Genomic DNA, 15607 nt, shown 5'->3' with positions numbered 1-15607 from the left:
TCTTCTATTTAAGTCTCTGTAAGAGACAGTGGCTGTTTGAACAGCACAGTGTCAAGAGAACACGGGGTTAACACGCCGAGGCCATGGTGTATGTGTACATAGAACGGATGGCGATGTGGCGGTTCTCAGCTGTGTGGTTCTATATGATTGCTGAGGTGTGTAATACCACCAGGGACGGATTGTGAGTCGTTAGGTATGCATTATAACCCCAAGTGACCCCTAATATAACAAAGCAAAGATTTGCAGCTAATATACCAACAGCGGAAATAAAATGGAACCCTAAGAAAAGCTCAATCCAAAAGAATGTAGACAGAGGAGAAGGAGAACAGAAAGACTAACGAGAAAAGAGACAGAGGCTCAGCATACCCGTGACCACAGGAGTATGCATGGGGCACAAGCAGCCTTCTGTGACTGACACACGTGTGCTGTGCAGACCGTGTCCATGCTGTCGGGCCTCACAGCCACCCACACGGGTCCCCCCCTTGTCCGACGGCGCATGGAGAGGCCTGCATTCTAAGAGCGCCGGCCTCCACGTGGAGGGGTGGGTGTGTTGGCTGGGCCCACGGTGGTTGGTTTTTCGTCTCCTGTGTGTGGGGAATCACCACACACATGGTGTGGAGGGTCACAGGTGTCTGGTTTTCCACAGAAATCCTTCCCACAGCCCCAGTGAGGCCCTTCCTCGGCGACACTGCCTGGGACACACGTCCTCCCAAGCCCCCATTGTGCCACCATGACAACACCTCCGAGGGCACCGCTGACCACAAAGGCGTGTCTGCCCAGATGGAGGCATCGTGCCTGAAGTCTGCTGGGGGTGCCCAGGTGTGCCAGGTGCCCCGCACCTGCTCCGAACAGCAGCAGCCACCTTCGTCGGGCCTGTGCTCTGGGCGGGCCCACAGGGAGCGTGGCTGGGGGTACGCCCACGTCGCCAGCCCACAGCCACTGCGGTTTCCTGGTGCCGCCCTCCCTAGCTCCCACGTGGGCTGGTGCATCTCCCAGTGAAGCCTAGGTCTGGAGGTGGGGCTCTCTCTTCTCCTTCGATGTAAGACTCAGGCAAGAGTCTGTGCGGGAGGGCTCTGCCCAGCCGTCGTCAGCTCTGTGCAGAAATGGCCCTGTGATCCCCACGCAGAAGTGTGTGGGAAAGCCCACACCGGCCACACGGAGGTTGTGCCTATGCAGCAGGGCCATGGCCGTGGCTCCGCCTGTGGTGATACAGTTGGGGCCCCCAGCAGCCCTTTAGGGCCGAGCCCTCATCCTGTCCTATTTATTTAAGCCGTGTGGCCCTTCTTGGGCCTCATTTTTTATTTTTCCCCTTTGACTGATGTGAGCCAGAGGCGTCCCGCTGGTGGAGAGGTCACCTGAGCACCTCCCTCCCAGTCTTCTCTGATTTCAGAAAAGCAGGGTCAGGAGACACTTGCTCATAAGGGTGTCCGCTTGCTCCGGCAGCACGGTCCCATCTGTTGTGGCCCAGCCTCACGGTTGTCCCGTCATAACTCTGCGTGCATAACACATGCCTCACTCTCTATTTACACGCTTCAGGGGGCCCTGAGTGCTGCGTGCAGAGGCAAGGGGGCCAGCCACCCCTAACCCAGCCCCTCTTTGCAGTGGCTGAGTGCACGTCGCTGGGGGCCGGTGGCCTCAGGCTCCCAGGGCTGTTCTCTGAGGAGGGCCCCCAGAGCGCCTGCCCGGCTGTCCCCAGGAGGGGCTCGCAGCAGCAGCTCCACAGCCAGTTCACCACAACCGTGAGTACCCTCCCCTGAGACCTGAGTACCCTCTCCCTGTGAGAGGCCTGCCAGGCATGCTCAGGACCTGCCTGGGGACCCTGCTGGTGGGGCTTCCTGCTCAAGGGGTGGCCGCTCTTTGTCCTAGTCAGCAGGGGCGCCAGGCTATTGTTGGCAGCACAGGAGAGCCCAGACGCCGCTCAGGATGTACACACAGGCACATCGCCCCTGAGAGGGCGGGACTAGGGTGACCAGGGCAAGAAATGGGGGCGCCACTCAGACACAGAGCCCTTCTCAACCAACCTTCACCCAGCCCCGGGTCATACACCTATCCACTGCAGGAAGCACCATCCTGGTTCTGGGAGAACCCCCATTCCCCCCCCGACTCATGGGAGCCGTCCCCCAGTTCTTGGGAGACACCCCCATTCCCCCACTCTGTGAGAACCGTCCCCCAGTTCTGGGGAGACACCCCCATCCCCCCTACTCTGTGAGAACCGTCCCCGAGTTCTGGGGAGACCCCCCATCCCCCCACTCTGTGAGAGCCATCCCCCAGTTCTTGGGAGACACCCCCATTCCCCCACTCTGTGAGAGCCGTCCCCCAGTTCTGGGGAGACACCCCCATCCCCCCTACTCTGTGAGAACCGTCCCCGAGTTCTGGGGAGACCCCCCATCCCCCCACTCTGTGAGAGCCATCCCCCAGTTCTTGGGAGACACCCCCATTCCCCCACTCTGTGAGAACCGTCCCCCAGTTCTGGGGAGACACCCCCATCCCCCCTACTCTGTGAGAACCGTCCCCGAGTTCTGGGGAGACCCCCCCATCCCCCCACTCTGTGAGAGCCATCCCCCAGTTCTTGGGAGACACCTCCATTCCCCCACTCTGTGAGAGCCATCCCCCAGTTCTGGGGAGACACCCCCATTCCCCCACTCTGTGAGAGCCGTCCCCCAGTTCTGGGGAGACACCCCCATCCCCCCATCCCCCCACTCTGTGAGAGCCATCCCCCAGTTCTGGGGAGACACCCCCATCCCCCCCATTCCCCCACTCTGTGAGAGCCGTCCCCAAGTCTGAGGGTATGCTGAGCCAAGAGTGTATGGAAGACAGGCCCTTGGCCCACGCACCCTAGATTGCTGGTGATGACCAGTGACCTGGGCTCTCATCGGTGATTGCCTCCCCTTCTGACAGTAGTTTGACTGGCAGACAAAACAGGCCCTAGGTGTGGGGCTGTCCCGGCTTCCCCTGAAGTAATGGGAGGGTTCTCTCGTCCACTGTCACCTTAAGATGCTGGACACGCCACCACCAGCCAGGGAGCCTGGGTGTCTCCGCCTTGTTCCATATGCTCCCACACACAGTCACGTGGCTGGACATTAACAGCCCCCCGGGAGGAGCACCCTGGCCAACAAGGCTGCTCCCCTGTTACCTCTGTTCCTGGACCAACCTCCCTGGGACCTCACTGCCTGTACCCCTGGGAACCACATGTCAAAGAGGGTGGCGTGGGGCTATTTCTGAGAGCTCAGGCATTCCTCCAAGAGGAAAGGGCCCGCAGACCCAGGCCCAGAGGCCTGGCCACAGAAGCCGATGGGGACCACTCCCACCTGCCCCAACCCCCGGACACCCCTTTGGAGTAGCTGCTGGGGAACCTGGCACCCTGCCCTTCTGAGAACTGGGTACCTCCCCAACACCCACTCATATAGCCCGTGCCCTGAGCCTTGCCAGGGGTTGGTGCTCTGAGGCACGTGCACTCACACGTTCTGGGATCAGAACAGCAAACACAGAACTGACACGTTTCAGGGTCAGAGTGTTTTGACTTCCAAATACATCGTGATGCCAGCCGAGGTGGTCACCCTATAGGTTCTGTCTGGACCCAGACCCAGGGACGAATCCACCACAAGGGTACCCAGCCTTGCCCTGACCTCGCCAGTGCTGGCCCTAAGTGCTTTTTTTTTTTTTTTTTTTTTTTTAATGTTTACTTATTTATTTTTTGAGAGAGAGAAAGCACAATCGGGAGAGGCAGAGAGAAGGGGAGAGAGAATCTCAAGCAGGCTCCACACTGTCAGCACAGAGCCTGATGTGGGGCTCGAACTCACGAACCATGAGATCACGCCCTGAGCCGGAACCAAGAGTCAGTCGCTTAACCGACCAAGCCCACCCAGGGGCCCCTCAAGGGCTTCTTAAAAATGGATGTGTGTCCATGAGTCTGAGAGCACCTTGCAGGGTATGAGGCCTCACGCAGCACCTCCCAGACAAGGACTCTGTGCTGTCCACGCCTCGGGCACCAAGCAGCTGGATTGGGGGGAGGCCTGTGGGGTATGAGTAACCACCCCCATTCTTTCCACAGCTGTGAGGTATTTGGATGAGACTCAGCCCAGGGAGAATCCCCGTCAGAGGGAGCAGAGGACCCTCGGCTCAGATCTGTGCCTGAGGTCTGGGAATGAGGTGCTCATGCTGGGAGCTCCTGATGCACCCCTACCGCAGCTGCTGGCCACCCCCACCCTCAGCACGCCATGGGCCCTGCCTGCCTGGCCATCACCTGGCCTCCCTCCACTCCTTCTGGGGCTCCTCAACCCCAGTCCACAGGCTCAGAGGGCTAGCCAGCCCAGATCTCCACCCCCGCACTGCTCTGAATTCCCCCGTGCTCCGAGGGCTGTGCCAAGGTCGGGGTGGAAACACACGGACCCCTGGTTCCGTTGGGGAGGTCCAAGCAGGCTTGGGGTGTCTCAGAGCAAGGTGGGCCCTCTGCAACCCTGTTTCCTGCAGTTCCAGGCCACACAGGCCCATGGGTGACAGTCCCCTGGAGTAGCCCTCAGTGAGATGTGTCCCAGACACAGAGGGTGCCTCTGAGTATAATTGGAATATTGGTTCTCTTTCCTTTTTAACAAGGCATGTGTAGACAGTGGGGCTGCCGGTCACCACCTGTGGGCCTGGGTCCCAGGTTGGGGTGAGGGCACAGCAGCTAGGCCTGAGGTCTGGGGTGTAGAGAGCGCCCCAAGAGGACCACCCCTCTCCAAATGGAGCAGAATAATAATAAGCAGGGAAAGCCTAGGTAGACAGAAGACTTCAGTGAGTTTCCTGCTGCAGGTGTCTTCCCCACGAGACCCCCATTCTCCAGGCGGCAGCACCACCAGACCAGCCACCTGGAACAGGGGCGGGTGGACAGGCAGGGTCCACACCAGAGGGACTTTGCGACTGTGCGTTTCCCAGCTGCTCTGAGCTGTTTCCATTGTTACTTTGTTTCAGTGCTGACTTGTTCCGAACTCCAGGAACATAAATAAATGGGACCTGTTTTTCTAAGACACGGTCACGCTGCTCTTACTTGGTTCTGTTGTGCCCAGGGACGTCACCAGCATGCGTCACCCAGGGAGCCTGGCTCCCATGACTCTGCGGGGACATGCGCAGCGGGACCCTTGTCTGGGGTCTCCCTGGTCCACGCCCAGGGCCACGTTGCCCGCCGCAGCTCCCCAGCACGGGCCCCCCTGTGGTGGGCACGGGCGGCACTCTTCAGGGGCCCGGTGCTACTTAGCCAAGCACTCGGGCAGCTCTGCTTTCACCAGCTGAGCGCTCCAAGGACAGGCTGGCCACTGGCAGACGCCTCCAGGGCCAGAGGCAAATAAGCACCCACGACCAAAATAGCTGTCAGATGACCAGAGGGCCCGCTCGCCACCTTTGGCCCAAAGGCGGGCTGCTCACAGCAGCTGCAGCTAAAAATAAGCGAGAAGGGCACCCATCTTTGGGAGAATCGCAACGGGAGAGCACCGTCCTGCCTTCTGGCCGCCACAGGCAGGCACAATGAGGTCGCTACGCTTCATTTCTGCTGAGGCCCTGGTGTCTCACCCCCAGGTGGCCAAGCAGAGCCTGGATGGTGTGGCCCACAATCTCTACCCACTCCTGTTCAAAGCCAGCTACTTGCTGGAGCAGGCAGAGGTGATCCGCACCCTGCTGGAGCGCTGGCCGCTGGAGGAGTTCTGGCTGAGTGCGCTGCTCGGGCCGCGCTCGGAACCCCCGGAGGACTTGCGGGACCGCGCCTGCCGGGCCTGCCTGGAGGCCTGTGTGCAGGGCCTCGCGGACCACGTGCTCCGGGCCGGGGGCCCGAGGCGGCTGCGGGTGGCAGACCTCACAGGCATCCGAGACGTGCAGGTGCAGCAGTGCCCCTGTGGCAGGGCGCTGGGCAGGTGGGGCCGCACGGAGCTGCTGGCCAGGACCTGCTGCCGGCTGCAGGCAGAGCCCCTGGTGGCCCAGCGCCCCATCCAGGTCCTTGCTGACCTCTTTGTCACAGAGGGCAACTTCAAGGTGGTGGTGCAGGCCCTGGGGCCATCAGGCCCTGCCCCACTGCGGGTGCACTGCCTTTCTTTCCGCGCTGACAGCCTGGGCCCCAGCCAGCTGCTGCACGTGCTGCGTCTGGCCGGGCCGGGTGAGCTGCGCAGGCTCGAGGTGGTGCACAACGTGCGGCTGCATGCGGGACACGTGCAGCAGCTGCTGGCCCAGGTGGGCTTCCCCCAGCTGGCCTCGCTCACCCTGCCTGCCAAGGCCTTCGACGCGCCCCCCACCAGCACCCCAACCCCCGACGGCGAGGACCCCCTCCTCACCTCCATCGCCTGGGAGCTCAGCCAGATGACCCAGCTCACAGAGCTGAGCGTGGCCTTCTCCACCCTGACAGGGAAGATTCGGAAACTGCTTGGGTGAGTCTGGGGTGAAGGGACGGAGGGCAGGCCGGGTTAGCGGTGTCTCTGTTCACAGCTACTCAGCGTGGGTCTGGGTGACACGGGGCCCTCTCAGCGGCCAGGCGGAAGATGCACAAGAGACCTGCAGATGGGACCTGGCAGTTTACAAGGGCACAAGTTTCCCGGCTCCCTCCATCTTTACTCTGTGAGGGCCCAGAGCGGCAAGAGGGCACAGACAGAGGCGTGTGACCCAGGGGGGTTAGGTTGCGTGTAGCCTGGCAACACAGGGAACTCAAGGAGGACTGGTTTTGGTTAGTGGGCAGAAGAGAAAATTAGCAAAACGAACAACATACAAGTGACTATGTTATATTGTATTAATTATCTGTCTCATAACAAATTACCCCCACACTGGCCTATGGTGGGCCACAAGCTCCATCAGAGCCCAGCACAACTTGGGTCTACTCTTGTGGTCTCCTCTGAAGGCTTGGTGGGCCGGGAGGGTTAGGCCATCCACTTCCAAGTTCAGTGTGAGGCTGTTGGCAGGTGGCCTCTGCACCTCGGCTGCTGGGAGTCCTCACGACAGAGAGGCTGATCTGAGAACCAGAGGTCACCCAGCTAGAAGCTCTTGAGACCGATGTGTCCACACTTCTGCATACCTTGTTGGTTTGGAGCTAGTCGGCGGGTCCATCCACGTGAGGGGAGGACACCACACAAGGGCGGGAGCACCAGGAAGGTCAGGGTTCCACCTGGTTGGTGACTGGCCATGAACATAGAAAATTAAACTTCTTTCTTGAGCCAGTGGGGGTGAAGATGTGGCTTCTAGTTTAGGGAGTCCTTGGCTTACAGATGTTTCTCTTCTATACAAAGGAACCCCAGAAGCTGCTGGCCAAGGGCTGCACTCACCTTTCCTTCTCTTTCCTAACCCTCCTCCTTCACCCTGCCTACCCCAGACCCCCCCATCCCTGGTCTTCTGTCCCAGGTCTTCTAGAGAGAGAAAAATGAGGGCTCCCTTCCTCCTTTCCTCCTGTCCCCAGTCTCCTGACATAAGAAAGGATGGTTCTGAGCTCATGTATGAATAAACTCCGGCATATATATGGTGGCTGGCTCTTTGAGACCCTCAGGACAGTCCTGCATTTCTGGCCTAGGTCCTCAGCCTGGATGTGCCTTTGCTACTGGGGGAAATTGGTTCCACAAGCCAGATGACCCATCACCGGCCCAGCAGGGCCATCTTGCTAGCTCAGCCCCTGACATGCTTTCCCGTCTCCCACCACACTCTGACCCTCCACGGGTAGAGTACGTGCTCCCGCGTGTGTTTCAGTCTGGCTGATTGTCAACAGCCTGGTGAGGCCCCAGGGAGGTCCCAGCATGACGTGTGTCAGGCTAAACAAGTGTGCGACTGGGGGCGGGGGGGCGGGGTCGTTGGTGGTGGTGGTAGTCGGGGAAGGCTCACTCCCTGGCGTGACTTTGAGCAGAGACCCAGAGCATTGAATAGGCAGACTGTGCGGTGGCCTGGACAGAGGCGCAAAGGGCCCAAGCTGGTAATATGGAGGGATCAGGCATCAGCAGGGAGAAGGTTGGGATTGGTAGGCAGGGCAGTGTGAGAGAGGGGAGTAGGGGAGGGGAGGAAAGGAAGAGAGAAAGTCCTTGGAGGTTCTGAGCAGGAAGAAGATGTGGTCGCGTTCGTATTCACAAGGGCTTCTCGGGCTTCTTTGGCCCACACGATAGACCTGGATGGAGGGGCCGGGAAAAGGACAAGCATGGTGGGCTCTCAGCACCCAGGAAGTACAGGTGCAGGGGCAGGGGGCAGGAGGGGTGGCAGAGAACAGGACCCCATATACTCTCCTGCACCGAGTGCTCAGCCTGATGGCACCAGACCCGGGCCCAGCATCAGCCGGGCAGGGTGGGCTGAGGATGTGCATTCTTCACAAGTCCCAGGGCGCAAGGGCCCTTCCTGACTTTGAGAACTGCCCACCAGAGCAGGGTTTACCCCGGCTGTGCATTTGCTGATGCCGGGCCACCTACCCCACTCACATTAGAACACGGGAGGGTCTTTAGGTCCCAGCAAGGCTAGGGCTGGACTAGATGGCTCCATGGCTCTTCCCCGCCCTAAAGTTGTGAGGGCTTCCTCTCTTTGTTCATAGTGAAGCTAGCTGTTTTGTGCCAGCTCACGTGCACCTCACTGCCCCACGGCAAGTACATGAGCAGACACGGTGAGGGGTTGACAAAACAGATTTAACATTTTAGGAACTGGTGACAAAGGCCAGACCTGTCTTGGGCTAAGTTAATTCTTCTCTACACTTGGTCACACCACTGGTTCAAGACTCAGCTCTGCCATCACAGCCCCAAAGTGTCCACAGACAGGAGGCAAATGAATTACCCTAGTTCTAACAACACTTTATTTATGGACACTGAAAACTGAATTTCATATTATTTTCACATGTCACAGAGTATCTTTCTTCTTTTGATTTGTTCCAATGTTTACAGATATAAAAACCATTTTAGTCTTAGGCTGAATAAAACAAGGCAGGAGTGGATTCAGCCTTTGGGCCATGGTCCGCTGACCCATGAGATAGAATTCACCTTTATTCCTCCCAGAGCTCCTTGCGGGGATCTCCTTTCACCTGTGCTCTTTTCCGCCCCGCCCCTAGCCCCCTGAGGACACCGCTGAGGGTCCTGGACCTGGCCAACTGCTCCCTGAACCACGCGGACATGGCCTTCTTGGCAGACTGTGCCCACAGCATGTGTCTGGAGGTGCTGGACCTCAGTGGGCACAGCCTGTTCAGCCTGTTCCCCTCAACCTTCTTCAGGCTGCTGGGCCGGGCTGCCCAGACACTGAGGATTCTCACCCTGGAGGAGTGCAGCATTGAAGACAGCCACATGAGCATGCTGATATTGGCCCTGAGCCCTTGCCACGAGCTCTGTGAGCTTCGCTTCCTGGGGAACCCACTGTCGGCCCGGGCCCTGAGGCGCCTCTTCACAGCTCTCTGTGAGCTGCCGAAGCTTCGGTGCGTAGAGTTCCCAGTGCCCAAGGACTGCTACCCTGAGGGCACCACCTACCCCCAGGATGAGCTGGCCATGTCCAAATTTGACCAGCAGAAATACAATGTGATTGCTGAGGACCTCCGGGCTGTGCTGCTTAGGGCTGGCCGGGGGGACATCCAAGTCTGCACGCCCCTCTTTGGAAGTTTTGACCCAGATATCCAAGAAACAAGCAATGAACTTGGAGCTTTCTTGCTGCAAGCTTTCAAAACTGCTCTAGAAAACTTTTCTAGAGCGTTGGAACAAATGTAGTAGGCCCTTGAGCAGGCCAAAGGGGGCCTTGTAGTTCAGCTGCATGACACCCCGGGCATCCTGAGTCAGCAGGCTTGGGCATCCGCTCCCCCGGCCACCACCATTTGAAGCATCTCTTAGTGAAACTCGTGTGTGACATCCATTAAGCACTAGAGGAGTGGAAACTCTGGCTCCAGGAAAGGTGACTCAAGGCCACTTTGGTGTCAGAGCTCCATGGGGACCCACGAGCTGTCCGCCACCGTGGTAGTGGTGAACAGCGGAGCAGTGCTGGGCAGGATGGGAGCAAGGAGAGGGAGCCCAGACATCAGGCCAGGGCCAGGAAGACACCAGAACCTGTCACAGAACAGGTTGTCTGTACCACGTCTGGGTGGTTTGAGTGATTGAGTCCTGATGCATAAATGCTTAATTACAATGTCGGGGCTAGGTTTCTGTTAAGATCTGACTCATACGAAGGGCTGAGTGTTAGGATGATTACATACTAATAAAACAGCAGTGTGACTTATTCGGACGTGGCTTTAATTTCAACGCAATTTGTATTTTTTTAAGTATCTAAGAATATGAAAATGAAACGTTTTCTCAAGACAGAGGCTAGGGCTTGATGGGGCCACGCCTCCTCACACCATAACCACCAAGTTCTCCACAATGGGGGTTTGAATGACTGTGTGAGCAGGCTCTGTCTTGTGTCCAACAGCAGGTCCCTCCTCCCCCCGGGTGAGTCCCTGTCCGGGTATGTCCCATGCCTTTCTCTCCACAACCAAGTGGGGCTGCCTAAGATGTGGGGCTCCCGAGTGACAGCTGTCTCAGGATTCTGCTTACTGAGGGAGGCAATAAGGTTCCTCACGGGTCTTTCAGGAAAGGAGGACATCCAACCAGGGGGCAGGAGGGAAGAGGTGACGTCTAACTCCCCTTGCCCCTCAGATCTGCTTTCTGAGCCGCCACCCTCACTGCTCTGCTCACCCTCGGCCATCTCCACAGGTCCATCCTGCTGGCAAAGTCTCTGAACCCTATTTCAGGCACATGGAGTTTGTTATTTTAAGAAGGTCTCGAAAAGAGGGTAGTCACAGAGCAAAATTTTGCAGTGATTTCATTCTAACTCTAAGGAGTGAATTAATTGAAACCGTTTGTGTCTGTGGCTGGCAGGATAGGACCCAGCATGTACATGGGCAGCTGTGGCGGAGATGGGCCCAGGGGTGCTGTGGTGACTGAAGCAGGAGGTAGGCATGCAGGCGTCTGCTGGTAGCGAATGTTCCTGACGGCTCCCGCTCCTGGTGCCCCTGAAGAACGAACGCATGAAAGCCAACGAGGATGGTGGGGGTGGGAGGCACAGTCAGAGCAACTCTGAAGCATGTGAAGCAGCCAAGCAGGACCTATGCCTCCTGTGCCATCGAGGTGCCTGTCGTTCACTTGTTCCCACGGACCTGCTGGGCCCCAACCCTGAAAGTGCCATTTCTGGCCACGATGGGTTTTTGCCACACCTGCCCAGCCTGGGAATCAGAGGCTCTGACGATGCCCATGTGATGTCGGTCCCAGGAATCCTGCCAGGGCCCAGGCACATCCCTGTGCTTTTCATGCCGGGGAGGGCACGGCTCCAACCCAAAGGCAAACTGTGGGGACAAGAAAACCCATCATGTAGGTGGAGAGCGGGGCAGAGGGCCGGGTGTCAAGAGGTTGCGAAGGTGCCACATGGCAGCTCGACTGTCTCTCCTCCTGGTGAAGCTTAAGGGCCTATCACTGCCCAAATCTACCCGGTCTTCCTAGGGGCCAGACACCTGAATTAATCAGGAACAGTGTGAGGACCATGATGGACACTGGGAAACGTCTTTCCAGGACATCAGGGACATGGTCTTTGCTACCCCCAAGTCCTTTGTGGTGGCTTAATCATCGCACATCCTCCAGGAAGTCAGCGCTGCTTCCTGTTGCCTATCCTGGCAAAGAGGGAATGCAGATTCAGGGGCTTCCACTTGGTCCTTCCTACCCTGCTTTTGTTCCAGATGCTTCTTTCCAGTTGTACACTCCAGACGAGGAGAGATCGACTGATCCAAGGAACCCTCTGTGCGGGGGACGTGGCCAGAAGACCTGGAGACGTGAGCCTGTGGCTCTTAGTATCACTGACACTGTCTCTTTCCTTCTCATTTTGTGGCTTGAGCAACACCCTGATCAGTTGCCACGCACTAGACCCTATGATTCCATCTCTATCATTGGCCACCGCGGCAGCTCCCTATGGGTGAAGGCTGTCTTCTGGGTCTTGATGCCCATCACAGCGATTCCACCCACCTGCCCCTGCCAGTCCTGAATGCCATCAGCCTGGGGCCCAAACCCACCCACAACATCACCGCCGCCAGTGGGCCTCACTTACAACAGCAGCCCTGGCCTGTGGGCAGCAGGCACTGCCGAGCTACTCAGTGGTGCCAGAGCCCTTTTCTCAGCACCTCAGTGGGGGCAGCAGCATCTGCCCTCATGTGATAAACCCTCTCGACACCCCCTCCACACCTCCATGAGCCTCTGTGCTTCTGGCTCCGGGCAGCCTGGCACTCATCCCCCACTGGCCGCAGGTTGCCCACAAGCGGCCAGTGTCCTTGCAAGGACATTATACGCAGGGATACAGGGGAGTCCCCCACAGCGGGGTGCCCTGCCCCACCCTTAGACGCACCCCCCCACCCCCCCGCCGTGAAGCCCAGGTCCTCGTAGGTGCAGCCATTTCCCCCTGGAGCAGGGACTTGGCCAGTGGCGGGGGCAGGGGGTCTGCGGGAGGGGCTCAGACGCGATACTTCCCCGCAGTCTGCACCCTGACAAGACCCTGACTTGCCAGGGAGTCTGCAGAAGGTGGATTTCCCTCAGAGCTGCCGCAGAGGCAGTCGATGGTTGGCACACGAAGCCTCGTTTTCTCGTCAAGACTTCCTCTGATGTTAACAAAGGCCACACACCTTGACTTCCCTGCACCCTCTCCATTCGAATGCCGTAGGAGCATAGAACCCCCCCGGTTCCCAAACTGCCACGCACGGGAATAGAACAGGTAATACGCAAGCTCAGGAGGCCCCGGAAGAGAAAGACCGAAGCAAACATGCACACGCGAAGCAGAGAAGCCACTGAGCCAAGGCTGCTGACAGGTGCTGCCGTTTCTGGCTCCTCTCTGAGGGACTGGCCTGCACTGTCCACTCCTGCCCTGAGGGTTCTGTGTCATGTCCTCAAGTAAGCCACCCCCTTGTTACTGTCTCACGTAGCTTGGATTGATCTGTTACTTGCAGCCAGAGTCCTAATCCGGAGAGAAAGGGAGCAGCTGTTTTTGTCACTGCTGGAAGAGAGGAGCACCTTATGTCGGTGAGCAACAGCCCACTTAGGCGGGTCCGGGCACATCCGGAGGCCCGGCTCTGGCTGCGCACAGCCCTCCCGGCAAGCTCTGTGACATCTCTCTGGCCTTTCCAGCTCCGGCTGAGCTGGGTGGGGTCCCCTCCTCCCTCACAAGATAGCCTAGTGAGCACACGCCGTGGCTGAGTCTCTACCAGTGCCCGCGTGTCTGCTTCAGATCGGCTTTCCTGAAGTGACACTAAAACGGGGGAACTAATGACAAACTTTTCCTCCCTCTCCTTAAAGAGATGATCTTGGTAAACTGTTCGGCCATCAGACCTTTGAACAATCCCACACAGAAATACTCCATTACGTAGTTTAATTAAATATAACTTCTCTTTTCAAAAACACACAGGTTCTTGGGTGAAGACTTCCCTGTCATAACTACGCATCATTGGTGCGTTTGCAGAATTACTTTGTCACCATGAAATCAACAACTTCCTCTGCCAGCCCGTATACACGTTATAGACAGACACAACCGTACACACACAAAGAAATATGTGGAAGAATTCTGATCTGTCTCTTTGAACTTTAACAAGGGGGGAAAGGCATGTTTAACATAAATTGAGTGGGATTAATCTATAGCACTGTTTCATTTTGGGGACATTCAGGTCAAACCCTGTGCCTTCCAACTTTATTCCAAAGTGAAGCACACTGAAGTAGGCACTTCCACAGGAAGCAGAGGCTGAACACAGCCCCGCCCCTGCTCCGTCCAAGCCCTTCCTGTGGAAATCACTGCAACCCCACCCACAATAACCTGGAGTCCCCAAATCAATTAAAATCACAGGCTGTGAAATGACCCCTCTTCTTGACTGCCACAGAGACAGGCTCCCTCCAGGGACAGGAGCGTCAGTCTGAGAATTTCCAGAAAGCAGCCTGGACAAACGATGATGTTTGACTCCCAAGTCCCCACAAATCTTGCACACGTATCAAACAGCTCCTGGCTCCGATCCTTTTTCTGTTTTAAACACTTTTCTTTCAGTAATGTTCCACTGCAGCCTCTTAGTCCACACATATTTTGCTGTATCTGTGAAGTCATCACATAGGCATGACATGGTGTAAACATTTCGAGCCTAATAAAAAATCAGCGTGAAAAAGGGATGGCATCAGATTAACCCTCGATGAAACTTGCTAATGGAAGGCAGCTGTGCCACAAGACACGAACTTGGCCTAACATAACTTTCTGTAGAAAGTTTGTCTTTCTGATTTTGCAGTATCAAGCCAGTGTCTAAACTGCCTTGAATTATCTGAACATAGTTATCGAGCTATCGGAGGCTAGGCTGAGAGCACGTTGGATATTAGAAAATAGGATGAGGGTTAATAATTCACCTTGAAAGTTACCTGCCGAATGGCTGGCTGAACTTTCCTCATTTTAAAGAAAAAACCAAGGGGAAAGAAGTGGTTTATGCAAGGACACCTGAAAAATCAGAGTAAAACTGAACGTACACCACTCCAGGCAAGGATATAATGCACCAGCAAATACAAATAACCAGAGTTTTTTTAGGTCAGGTTTACCTGAATAAGTTATTTCTGTTTGGATCGAGGAGTGGCAATGGAGCAGAAAGGTGACATTAGGAGTCGCTGGAGAAGAAAAGCAGGCGACTGTCCTGCGCAGAGCACAGCAGCTAAGAGCAGAGCCTGGGGCGGAGGACCCCGGCTACTCGGGGGGACTTACCGTAGCTCTGAGCCACTTTCTCATGTCTGAAATGCTCCCAGTGATTAAAAACCACACACAAGCATAAATGATGCAGATCCAGAGTGCCGCTAAGTACTCGGCAAAACTTGGTCCCTAGACCGAATCCAGCTCGTGATATTCCCCTGCTATTAAACGTTTTTTGTCAGCTTGCATTTGTAAAAGTTTGTCTCCCTACCACAGACAGGCGGGCAGGCTGGGTGGAAACAGGGTTCAAAAGCAGACCTCAATCTAGCTGCTCCTGGGCCTCTCACTACCAAGCAACTGGGTGTAAGCTACCGGCAGTTCTGGAGCCACACTGCCCGGGCAGCCTCCCCTGACCCTAGCTCAGCTGCCTCGCCTGTACGGGAGGCCACAGGTCTTCCAAAGGACTGCTGCAAGGCTGGCGCCTGGCTGGCACAGGGAACCTGGATTTGGGGAGGGTCCCCCTGCCACGACCAGTAAGAGCAGCCCAGTGTGTCTCAACTTTGTGCAGTTTGAGGTAACACTGACTTCCCTTCTGCGAGTCTGCAATCTGGGACGCCAGGCAGAGGGTACCCACATGACCAGCCCTCAACACAGACCCTGGGCTGTCTCTGGGGTCCCAGGTTGGTGACAGTTCATAGTCCTTGCCGGTGTGGGGGACAGGGGAGCACTCCCATGACCCCCCTGGGAGATGACTCTGGAAGCTGCATAAGCTCCTCCCTTGGTCCCATGTGCCTTTCCTTCTGCTGCATTTGCTACACACCCTTCCCATGTACTAAGATTAGGGGTGGGATTATGGGGGCGATGTGTGAAAGGCTGATTCACATTAGCTTTGTGAAAAATGGACCAAGAGTGCCTACCTTTTTTTAGTTTGTGGCGAAACGGGAGATAATCTATGCAAAAACATTTTATAAAGAGTGAAGAATTACACACATAGGTGGCA

The 15607-nt window shown here is 56.8% G+C and overlaps 2 protein-coding genes across 6 annotated transcripts in view; both read left to right on the top strand.

Moving 5' to 3' along the window:
- PLEKHG4B (pleckstrin homology and RhoGEF domain containing G4B) overlaps positions 1–5004 on the top strand; it is an 81579-nt gene extending 76575 nt beyond the window's left edge. For 3 of the 4 annotated variants that reach the window (XM_027073236.2, XM_027073249.2, XM_053213915.1), the window contains 2 exons: positions 1603–1739; positions 4052–5004. In XM_027073236.2, coding sequence (XP_026929037.2) covers positions 1603–1739; positions 4052–4057 — 143 coding nt within the window. In that variant the 3' untranslated portion in view covers positions 4058–5004. The remainder of the gene's footprint in view (positions 1–1602; positions 1740–4051) is intronic. The other variant, XM_027073243.2, reaches the window with a different exon arrangement.
- A 148-nt stretch (positions 5005–5152) lies between these two features.
- Positions 5153–10164, top strand: LRRC14B (leucine rich repeat containing 14B). 2 transcript variants are annotated; one of them, XM_027073258.2, is made up of 2 exons: positions 5153–6389; positions 9179–10164. In XM_027073258.2, the coding sequence occupies exons 1-2, from the start codon at positions 5500–5502 to the stop codon at positions 9660–9662; spliced, it is 1374 nt and encodes a 457-aa protein (XP_026929059.1). In that variant the 5' UTR covers positions 5153–5499; the 3' UTR covers positions 9663–10164. The 2 variants fall into 2 exon arrangements, with proteins under 2 accessions (XP_026929059.1, XP_026929058.1); XM_027073257.2 differs by having other exon boundaries at positions 9020–10164.
- The last annotated feature ends 5443 nt before the right edge of the window (positions 10165–15607 follow it).

The sequence above is a fragment of the Acinonyx jubatus genome, unplaced genomic scaffold, assembly GCF_027475565.1.
Source record: "Acinonyx jubatus isolate Ajub_Pintada_27869175 unplaced genomic scaffold, VMU_Ajub_asm_v1.0 scaffold_20, whole genome shotgun sequence".
NCBI lineage: Eukaryota > Metazoa > Chordata > Mammalia > Carnivora > Felidae > Acinonyx > Acinonyx jubatus.
The sequence above is the reverse complement of the archived record's forward strand: the minus strand, read 5'-3'. Positions and strand labels throughout refer to the sequence as shown.